Here is a 25,979-nt window from a genome sequence, read left to right as displayed (position 1 = left end):
AATTATGCTTCTAGCTTTCAGTCGTATCGTAACATGCTCAATTCAGAGCAAACAGGAACTGAATGTATGACAAATGAATAGGGTTACTAGTATGCTGAATTGTGAAGTTAATTCTGGAGCTGTGATAATGGCGAGGAGATCCTCAAAAACTCTATAGTGGGAACACTGCCCTCTGTCGACGTGGTTTCGGACTACATTATACTTACGAGCAACGGGAACCCCTTTAGTTTGGCTGCAGACTGTATCGCTAAGGTAGTTCTGCGTATCACAGTAGCCCCACGTTTTGCTTTCATATCGGGAAGAGAGAAAACGGTGTATATAGCCAAGTGAGCGATAATGTGGGTGAAATGATTTTTTTTCTTCAATCATAGGGGGGGGGGGGGGGGGGTGAGGGGAGAAGTCCCAGGACCCTACTATGACTATCATGCCAGATATATTACGAAGGGAAACTCGGCAACAACTTCTTTTCATATAAATTTTACCCAACATTAGAAAATCAGAAGTTTCAATTAAGCTTCCTTTGTTTTCTATAATGAGACAATCGGTAGCGACCAACTTTGAGTATCCATGTAAACATGTGACAATGATTATTTCAACAGCCTTAACATTTTCTTGTCGTGGCCAATTATTTTTTTAATGAACTTGCTGCCACTGTAAATTCATTTGCCTACAATTCGCTCAATCAACTCAACTTGAACAGCATTTTCTGAGGTATTCTATTTGATGAACAAAACAGATGGATGGACGATTCATTTAAATCAGATATAGCTTATGATAGCCTCTGCCTCGTGTGTAATACACAGGTCTGTTTTGTTTACTCAGTATCAAGTGTGTGTATCGCTATCAACCAAATTCACTGAGGTACAGCGTTTATTCGGTGTAAGCAACACTGAAGGCATGAAATAATATCATTTAGTGAGGTACAGTATTAAGTTAGCGGGCGAGCCACATAGAAAAAAATGAAAGCTAATTGAAATAAGAATCATTTTCATTCCTCTTCTCCTCTTTCATTCCTCTTGACACTTGATCGGTGTTAGATTTGACACCCATGGTGTTAAATCTAACACCGATGTTTTTGCAGTGTTCCTCTCAAGATTATGCTGCAGCGAGACCTAGAATCCCGCCTTTAGACGACTTACTCGGCGGTGCTATCTGCGATCCAGCACCACGGTCCGGTCGCCACACTTCCGTCGGGTGCGTTCGATGTGCCATCGTTCCTACAGTAGTTGTGGCTACCGAAGAGCACCTTGTTGAACCGCGGCTTCGCTCTCTTGGCCTTGTTCCTGCCCTGGGGATAGTTGACGTCCCACCTTTGGCACTGGTATCCCTCCGCGGTGACGCTGACGTAACCGGTGTAGTCACTTCCATCGGGTTCGTTGTAGCACTCTTGGGCGTCGTAGGCCTTATTTTCATATTCTGAACGGAATTCGGCAAGCTGTTCCTCGACAGCTGGAGAACGTCGAGAGAAAGGCGTCATAAAAGGCTTAAATGAGCGCGAATATATTTCACCTGAAGTCCTATTACCTGATTATAATGACCAGCTCGTTTTGTTGCTGTTGTTGTTATTGTTGTTGTCGTTGCTGTTGTTGCTTTCTGTAGTTATTGTTATTGTTGTTGGTAGTAGATGTTTCATTCTTGAGTAAATTTCCGTGTAGGTCTAAGAGGTTTTTTTGTGTGTGTTTTTGTTTTATGTGTCTGTGCTCTTTAGCGCGAGAACGGTTTACATTAGCTGTACATGTTTCAGGAAGAACAAGAATGATACAATGCATAAAATATTTCTTGGCCAGGACTTCTAATTTGGCGTTGATCATGTAATGGAGTACGTCAAGAACAGAAACTCGATTGTGCACTTTTTTTGGGAAGACTCCCTCCCCCCCCCACCCCCGTTATAATCGGTCCACAGTCCCTCTCCACAATGACACATGCTTAGAGCGCTCGACACAAGAACACGTTTCTTGTTTTTTTATCTATAGACCTGTATTAGAACTATATGAAGAGTTTGTTTGCAAAAACCGATAAGTCCATATTTGCCAAATGGAGATATTTGCGATTAAAGGACAAGAAAAATAGAGAGAATAATAAGAAAATTTTTGCTTCTTTTGACCATAACTTCAAAAATGTACCTTTATATGTAGTGACCAATATATCATTTAAAAGGTATTATTTTGTACTTTATGACAGAGACCGTACTTCAAAATCTTCAAAAATGGACTTATCGGTTTTTGTGCTGTTCATATTTTTGTCCCTGGCTTCTGAGCTTCTATCGCAATTTTTAATACGAAAGTAATGTTATCAGATATTCCAATATATACTGTAATACACCAGACCAATCCTCCGCGAAGCTTACCGGAAACTACGTCAGGTGCATCAGTGCAAACATCAACGGGATCACCCACGCTGCAGTAGCCCCACTCAATGCCTTCCACGTTTGTATAACACCAAGGCCTGTCTTTTCCACTGGATGGATAGTTACGGCAGAAATTGTTGTCGTCCTTAAACAGGAAATGCTCCACATCTCTGAACAAGGAAGCATGAAACAACAAAGAACAAATTTCTTTGTTAGACGGACATTGCTATGTGAAGTAGTCCAAAGGGTTTACCTACCCTCGTCCGTAACTTGTAATCTTTGACATCAATAGAATGCGTGTTCAGTCAATATGTTTCTATAAACGTCGTTTAGAAGCTATAGTCCACAATAGTTACTCTGGTATATATCATATTATTTAAGTAATTTGTAAGAATGCTTAAGGATGCTAATTGGGAAACCTACTAAGAGTCGTTGGCCACAACCTACTAGAATTTCTCAGTACTGTAAGAGTGGATATTTTCGCGCAACTAATAAATATTTTTCGCGCTCGGCTGGTTAAGAAGAGTTTCGTGTGTCCTTAATTCCGCGGAATCAAGACAATAAACTACGGGAACATTATGGTAAGCAAAAATATTCGTTTGCTGTTAGTTTCGCGTTAGCTTCTGGTTGCGCGAAATGCGCGAAAATTTCAACGCCGCGAAAATATCCACTTTTGCCGTATATGTCTGTGGGTTTCTTTGGTCAATACTTTGTTAGAGTGAAGGTGCTGCAATGAACGACATGGTTTGCTCACCCGACACGTTGGGGGTGGGTATTGGCCCAGTACTGACAGGGGTAACCGTCTTCAGTCTCAGCGATAGCTCCTCTGTAGTCAAGACCCGCTGAATCGGTGTAGCACTCAGGGCCGCTGCCCGCAACTTTGGTATAAACAGAGAATTAATTTAGTAAACCCCTTCTCTGCGACAAGTCTTTGGATAAGCAAAACAAGCAGTAATAGTGTATATTCCATCATGACGGAAAATTTGGACGAAAATATCAAAACATCATTTGAAAAAACAAACAAAATAAAACTGAACAAAAATGCAAAGATAGGGATGATAGAAGACAAAAAGTAGGCGCTGTCCTTAGGCTAAATTTTAAAGCATGCATTCCCTTTGTACTTCGGTGAAAGCTGTGTTGGGATCGAAACCATTGACAAGAAAAGAAATCTAGGTTACTTTTACGTAAAGAAGGTTTTATATGGAACAATATAGTTCATATCTAAGGTAGATTGAATCACTGACATGACATAAACAATGTACATGACAGAAAATGAATTTTTACCTTAACACGGACAAACCGTATATAGTAAATGAAATATATGTGTATGTATATATATATATATATATATATATATATTATATATATAATACATGTATACACATTCGTATTGAAATATATCTTAATATCTGTAATAACATCATATACAGATGTAAATTATTTCAAGTACACAATGAATGTTTGTCTGTTCTTCCCCATTAAAGTGTAACTTTTTGAAAGCTGTGTAAAAGTGTAATCCGGAATGGAAATATCGTTTGAAGTGCATTATTAGCTTAGACTGTACTGAGACTGCATAAACATCAAAATAAATAGAGAGAGGAATTAAATAAAATACATTGGGTATTTTCATTAGCTGAACTCAAAGTGAACAGTAACATGCGCTGCAAAGTGAAACTTACCTCATATCATTTTTCTAATTTTTCGTCTACCTTTGTGGCATTTCATAATGTTAATGGCTGGCGGAATTAGAATGTGACAATAAATAGTTGGTTAAAGAATTATGTATAGGGTATTATGTACAAGGAAATTTAAGGTTCGGATGCCGATCTAACGCAAGAAAAAAAGGTTCTGTGCCACTTCTTGATCAGTTTGCATGCCAAGACATATTTTGGTTCTTTTCTGTATATGAATCAAGGCTTATTAACAGATAGAAGAGTTTAAAAGTGCACAAAGTGGTTGTGTTCGTAGGTGAATGATCGATAGAGTCATGCCCATAGGACGATAAATAAGATATTGCTACAAGATTTCGACACTTTTTAATAGATGCTATAGATACTTTGATCGCAACGATCCCCTGCGAAGCCGTCAGCGCAGTTGCAGGTGTAAGAGTTGATCCCATCCACACATTGGGCTCCGTTCTGGCAGTCATTCTGGGCACAGTCGTCTATATCTGTTCAAAGGATGAAATGGTTGAGGTATTATATATAATGTAATGATATAATTACGTTGCGTATAGGGAAGAGAACATTATATAATAATAAAACCATGGGGGCATTTCATGAAGCATTTGTTTAAAGGATGAAATTATAGTAGAACCATTCATGATTTGATTACCAGAATGTAACGACTGATTAAAGATTTAAGCGAAACTCTTACCATTTTATCTACAAAACATCTCTATGCCAAACGTATTCATGCCAATGAAAATACAATTTTCATCAGTCAAGAATCAATAATAATTTATAGATATTATTTTTTTAACGACAAAGTTCTTGTAAAAGGTTCATCCAATTTAGAACTTCTATCTGATTGAAGGGGTCAAAGGCGACAAAAAATCTTGTTTTACGTGCACATATATTTTCTTATTTTTTATAGCAAATTGAACGTCGGATTCCCCGCAGTAGTAAGTGCAGCTCGGGTTTAACTCACTTCGGTAAGCAAAATACATCTTTCATCATTCCTTTAACATATTTGTCTGTCAATAAAATGATTGTCCTTTCATGATTGCAGGGGGACAAAAACGTCCCTTGATCAGAAAGAGGAACATTTTTAAGAGACTTACTTTGCTCGCAACGGTCTCCTTCATATCCTGAAGCGCAGTTGCAGGTGTAAGAGTTGATTCCATCTACACATTGGGCTCCGTTCTGGCAGCCATTCTGGGCACAGTCGTCAATATCTGTTTGAAGGATGAAATGATTGTAGATCCATTAATGATTTAATTATTGGAATGCAACGATTGATTAAAGATTTAAGCGAAACTTTTAACATCTTATCTTCAAAACATCTCTATGCTAAACATAAATATGCCAACGAAAAAAACAATTTTCAGCAAGAAAGAAGCAATATTAGGTATTGTTGGTTTTTAAGCGACAAACTTCATACACAAGTTTCATCCAATTCAGGATTTCTATCTGTTTAAAAGGGTCAAATGCAACGAAAAATCTTGTTTTACGTGCACAACTTTTTTAGATACCTAATTGAACGTTGCATCCCCCGCAGTGGTAAGTACAGCTCATGATAAACTCTCTTCGGTCAGCAAACTATATCTTTAATCATTCCTTTAAAATTTGGGTCTGTCAATAAAATCATTGTCCTTTTATAATGTCGGTTGATCAGAAAAGGAAACATTTTTAAGAGACTTTCTTTGTTGGCAACGGTCTCCTTCGAATCCTTCAGCGCAGTTGCAGGTGTAAGAGTTGATCCCATCCACACATTGGGCTCCGTTCTGGCAGTCATTCTGGGCACAGTCGTCTATATCTGTTCAAAGGATGAAATGGTTGAGGTATTATATATAATGTAATGATATAATTACGTTGCGTATAGGGAAGAGAACATATATAATAATAAAACCATGGGGGCATTTCATGAAGCATTTTGTGCGACAACTTTGTCAGACAAATTTGTTCTCAGCCAATCAGACGCAAGGATTTCAGTAGCTTTTAACGGTTTGTCAGACAAAATATCTGACAAATAGCTTCATGAAATGCCCCCCCCCCCCATGTTGCCGTTTTAGAAAACAAAGCTACAAACTTACTTTGGTCACAGTTGTCACCGGTGTAACCTTCGTTGCATTCACACACGTAATCGACAGAGCTGAGACGGCTGCACGTCCCGTGGACACACGGAGAGGTTTGGCATGGATCTGAAGAAGGTGGCAGACGAAGAAAAACAATTTCTAACTCAGAAAATAAGGACTAGAAAAGGTCGATCTATGTACTAAGTACTAGATTGGAAAAACGTCAGCTAAATGAAATAAAAGAAGCTGAAAACTTCTGTCAAGAATATCCTTTATAGAAACACACACTCACATAATATCGATTTTAAGAAGGTTGTAACATGCAAAGTCAAATTTTGCAATTAGGCCTTCGTGACAATAATATAGATCGGACACAAATCGATCTACAGTTACGTAGAGGCATAAGCCTATATACATTACTGGTGAAAGGCATACCTGTCAGAACAATTATCCCCCAAAGAATAAAAAATCTGCAATTGCGCTTTATACCATTAATGATTGCAGGTTCTGTGCAGGAAGCGTTGTACTTCGACGAGGCTAATTGCAAAAATACATTGTATATCTGTTCTTTCATACGTTCTCCTAAACAACGCTTGACACATTTATCCACAGACAGCCAGACGCCTGCTTTCTTACAGTAACATAACATTTGTTTGCTCCTGCGATAATTGCTTCGGTCTTATTTTCTCCAAGGACTTAAGGTTAGATTTGTGGCAGGGTTTGATATTAAGTTTGATGTAAATGATAAGGATAAGGGTTATCTCTGAGTAGAAATTATGTTTGACTGATTGGGAGCAATTATCGCACAAGCAAATGTCATGGAACCCTCTTACTCACCTGTGCATTCATTGTCATTGACGATCCTGTCCAAAAGATCTGGTGAGAAATGCAGAAATTGATAGATTAGACAGTATTTTTTTTTTCTTCTCCATATTGTCGAGTTTACAAGTAAACGTCTTGGACAGCTTGATATTCTTACAAGTGTAATGTAACAGATGAGACTGCATGCATTTGGAATGATCAAACAAGGGGTGTTATTGCAGACTCATGTACCATCGCAGACTCATGTTACACTGCGCTTAGACTGTGTCACTCGTACACATTAATAGCCAAACAGCAAACAAACAGCAATATTCAAATACTTTGACATACCCAGCACAAACGATACTTTTTGGGAGTTGTTTGTGATATTCGATTCTTGAATAATCTTTTATGATTCAGGTGTGTCTTTAATCACCAAAATATCTTAGACGTATAAGTATATTTTTGAATTGCTATTTATATTTTTATCATTATTATCATTATTACCATAATTTTAATTATTGTCGTTATCAGTATTATAGTTATTTAAGTTATTATTATTATCATCATCACCATCATCATCATTATAGTATTAGTAATATCACTATGAGCGTCATTACTATTATCTTATAGTTTAAGACTCTGTTGATGGTATACAAGGTACTCATTGGTCACTCTCCTAGTTACGGTACTGAACTGCTAGGGGCTTAAATGTCATAACACACTCATAATCTAAACATTCGAAGTTATAAACATTCGAAGTTCTTCCTTTACGAATTCCAGCCTGTAAAACAAAAATAACATTGGGAGATTGAGGAGTTGCCTGTACAGCTCAAAACTGGGGCATCACTTACCATTAGAACTCACGAAATCTCCAACAGTAGCAGTCTTTAAATCAAAACTTAAGACGCATCTATTTATTTCGCTGTCATTTATCATCAAGTATATTTGAAGCTTTTGCAGCGCAGAAGAATGTATATAGGCTTTGCGCTATATAAATTTATATTATTATTATTATTATCATTTTTATTATCATTACTATCATGAACATTCTGAAAACAGAGTGATGATACAATGCTCACACATAAACCACTAATATCAACCATCAGTATGAAAGACACTTGACTTTTTGTCCTTACTCGTAGCCTCTACCAGGTAGTCATCTGCAAGAAGGAAAAACACGGTATAAAAACAAATATTTTAATTTCATGATGTATATAAAGTGTTTATTAGTGTGAATCCATTTATCATCAATAATACATGTCTATTCAAAGGTTACTATTCGGTGTATATTCCTCACAATGTCCCTTATTAGTGAAATCCTACTGAAAATATTGATACGATATTGATGATGTTGAAACAAATCACGCAAACAGACAAAATGTGCTATATCATTATGTCCTTCATTGCATAGTGCACTCGCCCAGGAATGCCATCATGGGTATCGATACTTTAAAGTGGTATCGGCTTCAGTGTATAAATCTAGTCCACCCAATGGCCAGGATTGAACTTAGCGTCACGGTCTAGTTTTACTGAAATCATTTTCATATTTCATATTCAATATCACTATTATAGATTCGAAGATCTGCGTTAGTGTAGTGATATAAAAGAAATTATATAAGGCACTATTTTGAGCCACTAAAGTGAAATATACTATTGTGGGTTCCTCAGTGACAGAAATTTCACCATTTCATTCGTTGACTCGTCACTCCAGAAAAGCACCATTCCTATACCACTTTGGAATCTATGATTAAACTAGAGCTTCTCAGTCCGTGGTATATTAATTTGTTCACTGTCATGACTAACGCTTTTTATCATAATTATGTGCAATATGTTTGCATATTGATCTTGAGTATTATTCAAAACTATAAGAGAAAGAAGGACTTAAGAGAGTGATTTCAACAGAAAGATGCCTACCTGGGTTGTCGCAGGCCAATACTGTGAAGTAAAGAGGAAAAAACAATTTGAATTATTAATTCACCTTACATGGAGGTCATACATCAAGCTGAGTAAACGAAAAGATCTGTGCCATTCCGTTACAAACGACGTATCCGTGTCAATTTCCATTTCCGTTTCGTTACAAACGACGAATTCATGTCAACTTTGTTTACCCCTTTCTTCCACTATTTAACATTCAACATAATTTGAAGGAAACTCAATAGTAATAGAAGTAATTTGAATGAATAACAAGATTAAAAGATGTATCAACACAGGAATGGAAATACGCGTAATTTCATAAACATTACTCTGAGTTTAATGAAGTGATATCAGGAAGTCACTTTCTTTTCATGCATGTGTTTTATAATTAATTAATAATTGTTTTGGATATAAACTCCAAATTTTATTGTCCGAGAATGGAAATTCTTTTTGCCCAATTGATCGTGGGCCCGGCAGCCACTGAGCAGCGCCAGATCGACGTTGCTCTAACCTTTTCAACTGTTGAACGGCAAACAAGGTAGCAGCAACTCCCATCTTTTAATGTCTTTTGGTATGACGCGGCCGGGGTTTGAACCCACGACCTCCCGATTGTGAGGGCAGCCGCTCTACTCACTGAGCCAACACATCGGTTTATTGTAGGACAATAGGGCAGCTGCGCAAAAGGTACAATGTTTGCCTTTTAGGGGTAGCTGAAATCTATTTTCATCTTGCTACATTACCTGGTGCACATATCTCATCTTGATGGGAGGTCTCAGCAGCAGCAACACACCGACCTGCAAAGATTAATATCACAGTGATTGATAAATCATCAACCGATTATTAAACTAACTCAACAAATAAGAAACTAGACGAGGTTACGTCTTTTATATAGGCCCCACCCCATGCAGAAATACAGAAGGCTTTGTGCTTTGAAGTTTAACGAACAGAAAGACAAACACTAAGCATCTAGTGAGTATTGTACTACAGATGATTTAGCAACAAATGCATTTCATGATAGCCTTCTCTCATAATTTTACCTTTTTTGTTTTTACATTTTTGACCTAACCCCCCCCCCCCCCCCCCCCCTCCTGCAACAAGAAGCCTGGCAAATTCATAATTGAACGACTGTTCGGCAGTAAGATATTCGACCACTGGATGAATAAAAAAGAAAAAAACACCGGAAACATTCCACAACGTGACGACAGTACATAACAATGGTTGCGTGAATCACAGTGAGTTCTCGCAGGAGTCCAGTTGTTACAGCAGATTACATAAAACAAAGCAAAGCAAAACAAAACAAAACAGTCAAACGCATGCAAAAAGTCACGGAAGTTTGACGCTTACCAAGTTGATCCATGGAGACAATGTTCGGGACTAAGCTCTGAATGACGGCAGCGTAATTACAGAAGTCAATCTGAATATCGATCATCATATTGATAGTACAAACGGTGACCTCTGTGGATGTTAGAGAAAATATAGGCCTATCAATATTAAAAAGTCGCATGTTACAGAAAAAAAACCCACACGTTTGATTTAATCATTTTGATTATTCTAGCCCATTATCAATCCTTTGAACAAGAAAATCTACAATACCTGTACTAAGAGAGTCAACTGTACCCGCCTAGAACATGTAAAAAGAAAGTCCAGAACCAATGGCAATCAATTACGACCGCTGAGTAGATCAATGATAATTGAAAAGAGAAATGCGTAGAGGAACATTAACATCAGTTTTATCATGGTCATACCGCAACGATCTCCTTCAAATCCTTCAGCACAGATGCACGTATAAGAGTTGATTCCGTCCACACATTGGGCTCCGTTCTGGCAGTCATTCTCTGCACAGTCGTCAATATCTGTTAATAGTAGCAAGAGGTACGCGCTTTTTACCATCTTTAGCCAACTATTTATCTCTACCTCATTGTACAATAATGTCATCGGTACAATATTAGTTCCACAATTCAGAGGAGTTAGAACATCTTATCAATGTCGCGCACACACACACACACACACACAGACACACACAAATATATATATACGCGTACCACTTCTAATACCAGTGTGTGAGAGATACGCCTAGAACACCATTGTATCATGATATGCCGGTCCTCTTTCCACGTCCCCTTGTATTTCGTACTTTTGATTTCGACTCCACCATACACAAAGGTTACAATAGTCTTTGGAGCAGTGCGAATGGCAAATACTTTAACATTCAAAGAAACACATAATCATGACAATGGGTCGAAATACTTAGCAAAACACAAAGCCCAAAGCTGTGGATATGAAAATACACCCGTCTAAAGACATTCTATACTTCTGCCGACTCAAAATTTGTTGTGTGTCTGTTTAATTTCTCTAAGATATAGTATAACAGTAACTACAGTATCACAGTATAATAATTTCCACAATAATGTGAGGCGCTCAGGTCCGACCGTCCATTTCCACAAGGCGTGCTAATATGGCTGATAGCATCATGGATCTACGACTAGCTCAAAGATTACATATCGCAGGTTACACTATGTACATGCTCGGATGACGTAGGTACTGTATCTCGAAACGTCACGCAAATTACATGAAAAAAAACTACAGTTATTCCTTTATCCAATGCTGGAGATTCTCTCTGTTTCCTTCTCATTTTCTCCTTCTTCAGGACATTCTGAATACTTCAGCTTGTTTAAAAAAAAACAGGTTTCATGAAAATGGTAGAATCCAAATTTGACTTCTGAATGACTGGGTGGTCGCTAGCGTCTGATTATGATGTATACTGGTCATCTCGTCACCCTGTCTTTCCAATGTCGTGAGAGGGCGTTCTGATCAGAGGCGACAGCGAGCAGTTAAGAACTTGGGGGCAGGTTGGACGACGTCTCGACACCAAGTTGAACAATACGGCGACAGATTTGACTTGCTAACAATGCTTGCCGAGCGAGCCAATTTTCTCCATTAAAAAAACAAACAAACAGAAAACCACACACACACACACAAAAACTTACCTTCGCCCGTAACGTTCCCCTAGTTGGCGAAGGTCGATAAAGTGACAGAACGTGAGACTATAAGGAGGGGTTTTCAAAAATATTCAACGAGCATGATGACTGTTCAATTACGAAACCAAACTTACAATCGACAAAAAACAATGGATGAAAATGTTCGACGCGTGTTGTGTGTATCTATGTATAATACATATTGCTATTGTTAATGTTGATGTTGTTGCTGCTGCTGTTGAATTAGTATTGTATTTCTTGCCAATGAATTAGATATAAAAAATATCTAATTGTTAAGATCAGCAATTGACATCTTAACACAAATTTCATTTGTAGATGGAGACAAATTGAAGAAACTCACGTCCGAACATTTAACCCTCTGAATAATATCTTGCTTTCTTTTGAATTATATACGAGTACTTGATATATATATATATATATATATATATATATATATGTATATATATAATTATTGCAAAGTCATGATTTGTTTTTCAAGAATGATTAAAAATATACTATTAATACGTCAAAGTAACAGCTTTAACTACCTGTTCGAAGTAATGACGTCTTTCTTGAAGTTTAATTGATTCAGTTATACAAATTCATTTATTAGTTTTGGTTATTTATGTATTTGTTACATATGATGGATTCCTGTGTATATTATGATTATATATATATATATATATATATATATATATATATATATATATTCCGTCCCTTATTCGGAAACAGCAGGTGATAAGCGGATTGCAAAAGTCCGTTATGCATATCATCTATATCTTTATATTCCTCCGGACAGGAAATTCGTAGCCATATTTTTTTTTCCAATTAATAAATTGTATACTTGTCTCGCAAAGATCCCCTGCGAAGCCTTCAGCGCAGATGCACGTGTAAGAGTTGATTCCATCCACACATTGGGCTCCGTTCTGGCAGCCATTCTGGGCGCAGTCGTCAATATCTACAATTATCATTGAGAAAGAAAAATGATTCCAGAGCATCATTGACTTTACTCTCTGGGGAATACCAATAGTTTTCCTCATATTTCTCTGTCTGTATTCAAAAAGTAAATCACAAAAAAACAAAACACAAATAAATAAAAAGCAAGGAAGGCACTTGTGTGGTTGCCAACAGCTTGGAACGTAAAGTTTGATGATAGATATTACCCATTCACCAAAATCAACATCAGCCGAACAAGATCCACATCTAAAACAATATAGCTTTGATTTTGTTGAATATTGCATTCAGAGGTCAGAGGTCAGAGGTCAGAGGTACGTTAGAGGACTCCATTAAAATGAATGAAACTATTGTGAAGAAAGGTAACAACACCTCCTTTTTTTCTTTTTTTGGTGGAAACTAACATTTTCTTCAGTTGAGGAAGTATTTTTACATCCATCTATATAATCATTACACCTATGACTCTAACACTATGCATTCTTGACTATCACTAACCAATGCAGTAGATACGAGTTTTTGTTTTTTTTTTCGGGGGGGGGGGGAGGGGAAGCATTAGCCAATGCTTTCGAGATCAGATCCTTTGATATAATATTGAGAAACACAATGATCAAAACATGATGAAAAACGTATTTGAAATCATAACACCATTCCGACTATTGTAGTATATTATGTAATTGCAATTACGTTCTACGTACAGAACCCCTCCCCCCCCCCCCAAAAAAAAAGTCCATTATCTCGAATGTCAGCTCTGAACTGGCTTACTTTTTTGTGGGGTATGATTGTTGCTGTAACAACACACAATTTTTTTTTCACGACATTTGCTTGTCAATGGTATACATTTTATTTTGTTCGTAAACATGTTAAGCACATGTCTCTAAAATAGATGGAATAAACTCTGGTTATCAGGGAATATTGTGTTCGTTTCACTATAATGGTCCCCCCCCCCAAAAAAAAAAAAAAAAGAAGAAGAAGAAGAAGAAGAAGAAAAAAAAAACAAGACAGAAAAGGTGATGTAATCAAGGGATTCAAGCTGAAAACTAGGAAAAAATTGACGAATCCAAAGTACTTTGCTCGCAACGGTTTCCTTCATATCCTTCAGCGCAGTTGCACGTGTAAGAATTGATTCCATCCACACACTGGGCTCCGTTCTGGCAGCCATTCTGGGCACAGTCGTCAATATCTGTTTAAAAAAATGAAATGTTTGTGGAACCATGCATACCTTAATTATTGCAATGTAATACTTGGTTAAAGGTCAAAATGAAATTATTACCCGTTTATTTCCAAAGCAACTTTATGCCGAACATATCAATGCCAGTGAAAATGCAATTTTTAGTAGGGAAGAGGCAAAATGGGTATTGCTGGGTTTTTTTTAAGTTCTTACAAAAAGCTCATCCAATAAGGGATTTCTAGCCGTTTAAAGGGGTCATATACTAGTTGGGATTTGTTTGTTTGTCTTTACATGAAAATGTCTATTCATTTTTAATAGCATTTTGAATGTTGCATCTCTCTCAGTGGTGAGTGCAGCTCAGGATTTACTCACTTTTGTCAGCAAAATTCATTTTCATCATTCCTTTGTCATGTTTGTCGGTCAATGAATTCATTGTCCTTTCTGTGATTGTGGGGGGGGGGGGGAATCCCTTGGTGGGAAAGGGTAACATTTACGAGACTAACTTTGTTCGCAATGGTTTCCTTCATATCCTGTAGCGCAGATGCACGTGTAAGAATTGATTCCATCCACACACTGGGCTCCGTTCTGGCAGCCATTCTGGGCACAGTCGTCAATATCTGTGTTGAGAAACAAAAATGATCAATAGAGCATCAGTGGCTTTGCTCTCGGCTGTGAAACACCAATAGTTTTCCTCACATTTCACAGTTTGTATTCAAAGAGTAATCAGAAAAGAAGGAAGGGGCACCTTTGAGGTCGCAAACAACTTCCAATGTAAAGTTTAATAAGAAATACATATGTATCCCTGCTGGAAAAACCACATTGTCCCACAGTGTGAGAACCATAGTGTGAACACAGTGTGAACACAGGTCATTGTAATAAGCACAGTGTGAAATCTCCTTGCACTTTTAAATTCGAGCGTTTTAACAGTATATGAACACAATTTGAGTCTTCAATCTATAGTGTCAAAAAAGCATTACTATGTGAAAATTCTGTGAAAACCACGTCACAGTGTGAAATCATCTTCACACTGTTAAATTCGAGCATTTTCACACTGTGGGACACTGTGTTCTTTCCAGTCCAGCCGCAGCAGGGATAATACCCATTCACAAACATCAATATCAAAATCCTCATCAGAACAAACATTGATTTTGTTACATTACCCTCAGATGTATACAATCAAGAGATGCGAGCTAAAAGCATTGAAGTTGACGAATTAAAAGTATTTTGATTAGCCATATCATTTTTATTTTGTTTTAAATGAACCAATTTGCTCGAAAGAAAGAGAAACATTTACGAGACTAACTTTGTTCGCAACGATTTCCTTCATATCCTGTGACACAGTTGCACGTGTAAGAGTTGATTCCATCCACACATTGGGCTCCGTTCTGGCAGTCATTCTGGGCACAGTCGTCAATATCTGTTTAAAAAAGTCAACCAAATGGGTGGAGGGATCCATTACGCAAAAATGACGTCAAATGTAAATGTTCAATAAATATTACGGACATATTATCTGCTCTGCCTATATCATTGACCACATGTGCATAAACTATCAAATATTATGTCAATACCCTCATTATGATGAGACTACTACACATTAAAGTATGTCGATAGACAGCCCGTATTAGCCCTACACCCACTGGCACGAATGAATAATGAGTGGGGAATAACAAAACCAGTGCCGTATATAAAGAGAGTCTGGCCAACTCGGTTTTTGGCTTATATGTTTTGAAGCCTGTGATTGGTCAAAAGCTGGTCCCGTGATCTACAAGTGCGCTCATGCGCAGTGCCCATTGTTAACTACCCCTTATTTGGCTTGGTAATTTTGTTACGTCTGAGCGTACACGCTAACCCTGTAACGCGTAATACGCGCGGTAACGACATGGCGTCCAAATTAGTAGTTGGCCAGACTCTCTTTGTATACGGCACTGAACAAAACGAGAAAAATGGGTGGAGTGTCAGGGGGAGTTGAAGGAACAAGACAGGGAAATCCTTGGAATAGAAACTGCCAGACTAAAAACTGGTTAAATGGAACTAGATGTATTACTTTGTTCGCAACGATCTCCTTCATATCCAGTAGCACAGATGCATGTGTAAGAGTTGATTCCATCCACACATTGGGCTCCGTTTTGGCAGCCATTCTGGGCGCAGTCGTCGATATCTGTTTAAAGAATGATATATTTTCAGAACCATTCATGATTTAATCATAATTAAAATATAATGCTTGATTGACGATTAACGCGAAATTATTACCGTTTTATCAACAAAACATCTTAACGCAGTGGAAATGCAATTTCAGCAGGAAAAAAGCCAAAACATTTATTGTCGTTGTTTCCGACAAAGTTATTACGAAAGGTTCATCATTTAATGTCTGATTTCTATCTGTTTAGAGGGATCAAAGGCAAGTAATATCTTTTTTAAAATTAACATACACATATTTGCTTTGTTTTTTGTTGCTGTTATTGTGGCTATTATTAATATAACTACTTTTCTCTAAGAACATTGAACGGTGCAACTCTCGCAGTAGTAAGTGCAGGGCAGAAGTAAGTCACTTCGGTCAGCTAAATACATTTTTTTATTTTTATCATTCCTTAAAATGTTTCTGCGTCATTGAAATTAGTGTCCTTTTATGATTGTAGGGCTAAAATCCGTTGATGGGAAAGGGGAACATTTACAGCTGATTTAAGAGGCTTACTTTGCTCGCAACGATCTCCTGCATATCCTGTAGCGCAGTTGCACGTGTAAGAGTTGATTCCATCCACACATTGGGCTCCGTTCTGGCAGCCATTCTGGGCGCAGTCGTCGATATCTGTTTAAAGGATGGGGAAGAATCGTCAGATGATCTCTTTAAGGAAATTGTTAGGTAATCAGTAACTTTATGATTTAAGCTGCAACGGAATGTAAACGCAAGCAGGATCACCAAAATAATGTTATGAACATTTAAGTAACTAACCTGTGCCCAACACATCAAAAGACGATTAATGTTTGTATAAAGTTAGACTCGTCCCTATGTCGAGCAATGGTAACGGATGAAACATTGAAAAAAAAAAAACAACTGTTATTTCGGCATCGGAGTGACTCATCTAATTCTTGTAAAAAAAAAATCATCCATCGTTACAATAAAAGTGGATGTTCCAAGATATTAGTTGATCTTGTGCTTTACTCATGTAAATGTAAACGTTGGAAGTTCAGATCTGGTGGGTTTTTGAAGCGTATATACAGAATATTTCCATCTATGTCATAAATATGTTTTAGTTGCTGCACGTTATGTATGTCAACCTATGAAGTCTTTAAGACTTCTTTAGTGCTTTGCTGGTGTACCTTTTCATTCATAACATTGAACTTTCCTCGTCAGTGTCTCCAAAGCAGCCGTTAAATAGAGAACTAATCTTCTAGCTATTAAACGGCAATCCATTTTCGAATCGAATATCTTTGCTCTTCTTCCACATAAAGCTGGATTTTTTTTCGAGGTTCCGTCCGATATTTTGTAGATGCAATATTTTCAGCCATCTCATATATCATTTTCATCTTACTGTTCTCGAGGATAAAATACATTGATGAGGTCCACGACAGCATCTGATGAGTAAATTTGACAGTGCAAGTACATAAACTCACATATTGTAACATATTAGAGAGTTTGGACTTACTTTCTTGGCAATTAGAGCCTGCGTAACCTGCGTCGCACTCACAATGGTATGTCTCTGAGCTGTCACGAATACACGATCCGTGTTGACAGGGGTTGTTGATTGCACACGGGTCTGTACGGAAACACGAGTGAAGGGGAAGGCAAACGAGTTACCCTTTTACCCAGATTAAACACATGAATACATACGAAATAAAGTGCAGTTATCTTCTTCAGTGTTTTACCGGCAATCAGGCAAAGCATCTAATCATTGTTTGAGGGGTGATTCCAATCAAGTTTATGCAAATATTACGAATTCCTATGGCAAGTGTATTACAGGACATGGATAAGTGGTGAGGTCCCCCCCAAAAAAAAAAAATGCCTTCTCCTTCGCCAATTATTATCAACAGTGTTTTGTTGTTGTTGTTTGACAAACGGCAACGAACGGATCTGAAATCTAAATGGATGTAACTGTTTGCTGCATGTATTACTTTGGTAGGTAAAGAAATAATTATTATGTTCCTTAAGATGCCACAATAATGACAAACAGAAGTCCAATGTAATTCGGAGATTGTACGCCAAAATTGTGTCTAAAGTGACCAATATTGTGTATTTGTTCTTCATTTCTTTTCTGGCTACGCTTTTTTATAATCCCACAGATGTAAGTATTTGTATACTGATTTGTACTGATACCAAATTCTTAGTTGCATTTTGATAAATGTGTGATATACTATTTATCCGTTGATTTTATCTTATTTATTTCCCCATCTGATAAAATAACGAATAGTTCACGAACAGTACCTTAAATAGATACACAAAATGGGGACAAAATAAAACATATCGACAAAAAGACAATATAAAAACACCCATTACAGTCATATTTCCTCTCTGTTTGAACAGGCTTTATATAAAGGTTGTGACTGAACTGCCGTTGTTTAACTGTTTAGGTCAGCAAGTTTTCACTATGTGAACAAGAGGCCAAAATATTTTGTCCACATGTCTTCTTGTTTTGTTTTGTTTTATTCTTCCTATTTCTCATTTTAAGTGGAGGAGGAAATCCCCAACTCTTAAAAATTATTGTAAACTCTATATAGGGCACAAGAAAACCATTCATTTTTTTTACTGTAACTTTCATTTCTCTATCAAGTCAACTGTGCCCCTGCATACAGCAACATCTTTATCGAATGTCTGCTTTTAATGTGAACACTCTGAAGACTTTTTCAAGACAGTATTAAAGAAAGACTGAGTTTTCCAGATCTCACCATCTCCATGCACCCTTATAACCCCATCTTCTCGGGGCTCCAACTAAAAACACTGGCCCCAGCAATCCTAGAATTGTCTCTTTTTATGACAAAGGCACTTCCTGACTTACCTGTACAACCATTGTCATTGATTATGTCATCAAGAAGACCTGTGGACACGTGAAAACAAAAATGCAGTCAGTAAGATACAACGTTGAACAACTTATTAGTTGTTGTCCATGCATTCAACAATTCACGCATTGAATTTCTTGCACGCTGTGTTTATGGTGTATTTGTAAAACGTGATGAATGAATCGATGCAAGCAAGCAAGCAAACAAACAAGCAAACAAACAAACAAATGAAAATACCCCGTTAAATGTACTTCAATAACTTGAATCACTCTTAGGAGGTGCAATTACACTCAGTAACAATACAAATACCGCTTGATTAGAATGAGCAGAAAATAAGACGTAAATTGACAAAATTACTCAAAGGACATTATGTTTATCTATCAAGTCTTCAAGTCTATTTTTCAAGTCTTTCAAGTTTGCGGATATGTTTTGTACCCCTCACTGCAAAGAATGATTACCATTTGGGCAAATGTTCAATAATATCAAGTGGCAGAAAGTATCCTGATCGTTAGTTACCAAAATTCGAAAAATGAACACTAAGAAAAATAGGTTCAACTTTGCACCTTTAAAGGTGCAGACAAATATCATAATGCTAGCAGCACCTTTACCGGTGCAACTTTGTACCTTTCAGACCAGAACCTTTAAAGGTGCTCCTAATGTGACATTGCCAGTACCTTTAAGGGTGCACTTTTGAACCCTTCAGACCAGAAAGGTACAAAGTTGCACCCGTAAAGGTGCTCCCAGGGTGACAATGGTAAAGGTGCAAAGTTGAACCCATTTTTTGTTCTTGCAGTGTACGAGGACTACAAACACAGAGACAGTAACAGAATGGCGAGGAGAGAGAGAGGGAGAAAGGAGAGAGGTCGAAGTATTTAGCATCTCCTTACTTAAAGCGTCCGCGAACAAAGAATCTGCAAACAAAGAATGGGAAATAAGACAATGACAGACTTGTGTTAATAAACCCATGTAATCTGCATTGATACCTCACAGCGTTCTTTGTGATGATGGAATATACAAATTTAATATTACACGTATCTTGAAAACAAATGCGAATACTTTCCCGGAACCTCATTGATTTTTGTTATAGTTTGTGCGTTAATGTTTTACGCCCCTTTTTCAAACAGAAGACATGAAGACATTTATATAATTGTGATTATAAATGATTTGTGAAAACAATTTTAAAAAAAGGTTTAGGGTTCGAAACCCCAGGTGCTCGACTTTCAAATGAATAGTAAAAGAATCAATATTTGGATAGATTTAAATTAACGATAGGCATATACCCACGCAGAAAAATACATATTCCTCCACACACACACAAACACACACAAACACACACAAACACACACACACACACACACAAGCAACGTTTTACATATGAATGCGAAATTCTTTAAAAAATGTAACTTACTGCGACCAGTTTTGATTCAATAACTTAATCTATATTTTGCAAGTACACCTGTAATAGCAAAAAATGCACACCACCTGACACTGATAGATATAGGCGTCATGAGTCAGTATGGGCACAAAGCAATGCTCATAAATCTCTGAGGTTATTATTTGTAAAAACCGAGAAAATGCCACAATTTTTCTGGAATATGGAAAATTACGTTGATGTTGAGTAAAAAGAAACAGACCAAAAATAAAGGAAATGGAACACACTCACCTGCGCTGTCACATGCAGTTACTACAATGGGGTAAAAAACAATGATATAAAACCATAAGAAATGTTGTTTCAAATTCCCTTCCAGGTAAATCAAAATTCACCAAACATTGCCAAACGCAAACCAGATGATAATTTTTTAAACCTAGTATGTCATTTGTCTAAAAGACATGATTTGATAACAGTACAATTCACATCTCTTTTTTTTTTTTGGTCTTTTTTTTTTACTGAACAGTGCTTCAAAAATCCCACTAGAGAAAAATAAGCAAACAGCAGACTAAATTGCACACATAATCATAAAGAAGTCATTTTGGTATATTGATATGCTATATAAATCCATGGTTACCGATATCGTAGTGTCGCATAGGCCTACCATCTAAACAAAACATGCTATTGTAAAATCACTATTTAAGTGCACCTGTCTGATGGCACTCACTTTTTCACTTTTTTTTTTTTTGGGGGGGGGGGGGCTGGTAATATTCACCCACTCACATTAATAAAACGATCACTTTCAATATTATTTTGTAAAAATGAATCATTCAAGTTTTTGCTTTTTCTATCTCTCCAGTTAAAATCCTAAGCCTCGAAATCCAAGTAGGATTTGGTTTTATTCGTGACTTTCGTTCGGCAGTCAAGGCCTTATACTGTACACAACTGTTGCTCGTGTTCGGAAGTATGTAGTTTCCCTAGAGCCTTGGTATCTGCCTCAAAAAGTTCCCTCAACCTGATTTAAGTCACTCACTTTTAGACATATTATGAATGTTTACCTATGGTCAAAAATCTCGTTGCATAGATTTATTTACCTGAACTGCACATATCCCGGTTTACATTGTCTATGCAGGTGGCTGAAAAATAAACAACAATAACAATAACAAAACGAGTAAGTGCGAACGATCAAGATAATTATGGTATAGTCATTGCAGAATTCTCTTATATTCTGCTTAAAAGTAATGCGGCGGCGTGGACGAAGCTATAACACTACATGGTATTTGGGAGACATGCTAGATTGTTTGCCTAAATTTTTGCGTCCTTACAATATTGTCATGGTATTTGATGAAATGGAAAAAAATGAGGTAGCAAACAAACTAATAAAACCAACAAAAACTCGAGTAGGTGCCTACTCCTATACGACGTCATGATGACATAATATTCGAGCATCATACTGCAATTCAGGAATTCAACTCCTGATGACGAACATTCTTGAAACGAGGAAAGATTCGGAGCTCTTTCGTTGTAATTACTGCAAAGTAATCGCAAATGCAATTCTGCGAATGCATCTCTCTCTCCCTCTCTCTCCCTCTCTCTCCCTCTCTCTCTCTCTCTCTCTCTCTCTCTTGATTACAATCTGCATCCTTTGTAGCATACTCGTAAGAGACTGAATTCAGTGATGATAAGACTATAACTTCGGCAGCAAGATTCCTCCAGAACTGTAGTCTTGAAGAGGAATAATAGTTCCCTACATAATAAATTCAAACCTTTTTACAGCGGCTACCCAAGGGAGACGAAAAAGTGGCGCATAGACAATGTTTTCAATATAACTTTTATCTGGGGGATTTTTCTAACAGGTGGCCACTATAGACAGGTGGTTGCTAAGGCAGGTTTGACTGCATACGGCATTGGTCACTCACACAATTGGTTGCTGGACACCAGGTCGGGGACAAGGCTCGAGATGATGGCGGCGTAGTCGCAAAAATCGACCTGAAGATCTTCCATCTCGTTAATGGTACAGTCACTAATCGGAGGGCTCACTGGGAACAATCAGAGACAGGTTAATGGAATACAACAAACACAGATTGATTTGATTTCACCACTTACCATGCTTAGCAGGTAACTATGGACGTGCATGTTTTATCAGTCATTACAATAACACGGAAATGTTATACTTTACTGTTCAATTCTCCTCGGTCAAAGGAAGACATTCACACTGGTTATAACAAAAATAATTAATTCTTCACGCCTTGATTGAAGAGTACTGATTACATATCTTTATAAGGCATAAGTTTATTTAATTTCTTTAATGTATATCTAGCAAAATCACGTGAAATCCTTAACATACCTCTCCTTTTCGGGAAAGGGTTGTGCATGATGTTATCATCAAATAATGTAATATATGCGTGGCTTAATTAGTATCAAGAGTAGTTCTTTAGATAATTCATCATGTTTTACTTTTGTTCTCTAGTGATTTTGTGCGGCTTTCTGTTGGTTAAGCGCCACTGTATATATCCGCTGCCACCCCAGTTACTCACCGGCCATTGTGGCAGAGGCCGACAGGAGGACGCCCACGATCAAGATCAGGTTCATCGTTGAAAGCAGTCGTTTGTTCTTCAGCAGAGAATCTACAGTTTTTTGTTTGTTTTGCTCTTAACAACGAATAACAAAGGTGAGACGGAGTTCATTTTGCTTTTCATGTACATGATAGAAACAAAGAAAATATATTGGAAAAAATCAATGCTGGTGCTGACATGTATATCAAAGGGATGGTACAAATTTGTTTGAGATGATGATTCAGGTTTTAACTTTTTGCGAGATAATTATAAGCCACTTACATGAAATATCAAAGAGTATGCAACTCAAAGAGGGATTAAAAGTTTATCACATGAAAATTAAGTTTAAAATGGCTGAGATATAAAAATAGCGGTCTTAATAAAAGGAGGGTGTCACCTTTATCAAGATCTCAGGATCTCTTTGTTCTTCGATATCTCAGCCATTTCCAAACCGATTTTCATAAAAAAAAACTTGAAATTCCTCATAGAATATTGTCTGCTCTTTAGTATTTCATGTGAATTATTTCTTATCATCTTGCAAAAAAAGTTGACCCCTTGAACTCTTGTCTCAACCAAAACTACACCATTCATTTCAGGTGAGATCTCTTTAATCACTGTTGATCACTTTGATCACATTTTGATAAAGAGAGATATTTGCTGAAGAAGGGCATGATTTTTGTCCTCCATTGTCCAAACCATATGATTTCAGATGAATGTAAATGAAGAGTTTGATCACAACGTGTGTTAATTCAAAAAAAAAATCAAGGAATTTACAGTCCATCATCTGAAAGAGCCAAATAAAACCTTTCAAATGATACACTCTGTACTTCACTTCTTGCTTAGCAGGGATTTTTTGTTTATTTTATTTTATGATTTAAGGTACTGTTTACCATTCGGAGCAGTGATTTGCAAAATGTTCCAGATATCCCATTTGATGCATAATTATGTGTAGGTCAGTTGTACCACAGAACATTCTACCATATAAAAATTTCGCAATAAAGCCTAAAATATATAAAGACATATCACTATTTTTCTCAATAAACCATTACTGTAGACAGTTCAAACTACAAACATTCGTATTATAACTATTGCTCACTTTTTGTATATTCAACAATACTTAACATTGATTACATTTATTCAAATTTTTACATTGGCTGTTTATATCCTCAACTCACCTTTTAGAACTATTTTGAAGCTTGAAAGCTAAGTTTTTCTTTCATCTGCAAATGGTAAATAATGCCTTTAAAGAATATCTCCCATTTTTAAAAATCATATTAACGCTTTTAAGCAGGTTTAATTGCAAATATCGTAAAATGACAAGATTAGATTGAAATCCTGTTTTCACATGTTTCCCGTAAGATAATTTTCGATAGTTAGTTGACTGTAATTCAAAATTGGTGCTTGGATGAAATACCTTTTTAGGAAAATGAATCATCAAATCTTTATTTCTGAAATACTTCCATATACACCACCTGCATCGTTAGGTTAGGTGTAAAATGGATAAAGCAGCAAAGGAGGGTCGTTACGTACGACAATCAACCGCTTGTCAATCTGTTAATGAAATACTCTACACACTTGGGAGGAATTTTGTGAATCTCCAAAATGACGTATACTAGTAAAGAAGAAAATGGTACTTTGCACTACACTGGGAAGAGCAGACTTGTACAAAATACTTTCACAAAAAATAACAGGTCTATATAATTTATATTTTGTACAAGAAGTCACAGACACCAAAAGATTGTACCTGTATCTTACTTCACATTCAAGTTTTATCTTTTCATTTCTTTTTGTAACATGGTTACAGATTCATTTTTAGGATTTTTTATCACTCTTTCATCGAGGCTTCTGGGCTGAAGGGGCCCATTCGTACGGTAGACGCAAGACATAATCTTTGAATCCGTATGGTGCACTAACAACAAACCTTAGAGAGACGTGTCCATGTGAAAAGAGAAGAGAAAGACAGACAGACAGACAGACAGAGAGACAGACGGACAGAAAGAGAGGGGGTGTTATCGCTGGCTTTTCAAACTTTTCCAGGCAGCTAGAAACGATCTCCCTCAGCTTCCCATCAGTATTATTATATCATTTTGATTATTAGATAAATTCAAATCAAAATAATAATGGTTGTGATAATTTGCATATATTTAGCACGAAGCATTTTTAAAGATTGTGTATTATCCACTTGACATTATTTCCGTCGCAGTCACCAGGGTTTAAAAAAAAATTCAAAGATTTTACAACTTGTTTAATAGTGACTTTCTCAGCTCTTATTCTGTCTAACAACGTATTACACACACAAAAAAAAACGGCATGAAAACAAGCAAACGCACAAACATAACTTCTAGTCTTTTCAGCCACCGCTGTCTAGACGAGAGCGAAGGAGAAATGGTTTTTACTTACCACTTTGACAGCTCCGAGGCCTCCAAAGGGAACAATGTAATTTACCCACCCCACGTAGGCCCTTTTATACTTTTCCCGTTCGGAAAACGTGCCAAAAAGGGTGTAGCTATGAGAAAGGCACATATGTCAAGACAGGTGCACTGAAATCAAATTAAAAGGGTATTAAAATGCAATGCACTTTTCTCCAATAGATACCAAGTCACATTCTCGATTAATCGATCGGACATTTTGTTTCTAATTAAATTCATCTTCAGTGCGGCTGTTGAACAAACATCATAAATCTGACTGTTTTACTTAATCAACCTTATATTCGTATCGTTTCCTCTTGAAGAGCGATTTGTTAAAGAATGCAGCATTTTCAAAACTTTATAGGTAGTCGAAACTTTGTACAAACGCTACACAAAGTCGTCACTGAGCTACGAACTCTGTGAAAGTCTTGGCGTCAAGATGTGAAAAAAATGGACTAGATTTTGAAATAATTAACTTTATTTCATATCCGGATTAACGAATCTTCGGAATAACGATCGTCGCCCACCTTTACATGGTAGTCCGAATACTGGATGCATTAAGCAAAGTTAGGTATGATCCATGTTTCTTTACGATTGTAATTAAAATTGCATTTTCTTTATCTCGTGGTATGATATCAAAAAATATAAGATATATATATATATATATATATATATATATATATATATATGAATAAAAGATATCTCGCACCTAAGACTGTACTCTTTCAAACTCTTGGTTATTCCTTCGGGTGTATCT

At 36.9% G+C, this 25,979-nt stretch overlaps 1 protein-coding gene across 1 annotated transcript; it reads right to left on the bottom strand.

The window, feature by feature from the left end:
• Positions 1 to 1,283: 1,283 nt before the first annotated feature.
• LOC139720536 (uncharacterized) lies at positions 1,284 to 4,511 on the bottom strand. Its single transcript, XM_071631889.1, has 4 exons — positions 4,404 to 4,511; positions 3,102 to 3,225; positions 2,348 to 2,517; positions 1,284 to 1,449 (listed from the first exon to the last, which is right to left on the bottom strand). The coding sequence occupies exons 1-3, from the start codon at positions 4,494 to 4,496 to the stop codon at positions 2,354 to 2,356; spliced, it is 381 nt and encodes a 126-aa protein (XP_071487990.1). The 5' UTR covers positions 4,497 to 4,511; the 3' UTR covers positions 1,284 to 1,449; positions 2,348 to 2,353.
• Between the last annotated feature and the right edge of the window lie 21,468 nt (positions 4,512 to 25,979).

Source organism: Diadema antillarum, unplaced genomic scaffold, assembly GCF_040938485.1.
Source record: "Diadema antillarum isolate AM-2024a unplaced genomic scaffold, OU_Dant_1.0 scf00000128, whole genome shotgun sequence".
NCBI classification, from domain to species: domain Eukaryota; kingdom Metazoa; phylum Echinodermata; class Echinoidea; order Diadematoida; family Diadematidae; genus Diadema; species Diadema antillarum.
The sequence above is the reverse complement of the archived record's forward strand: the minus strand, read 5'-3'. Positions and strand labels throughout refer to the sequence as shown.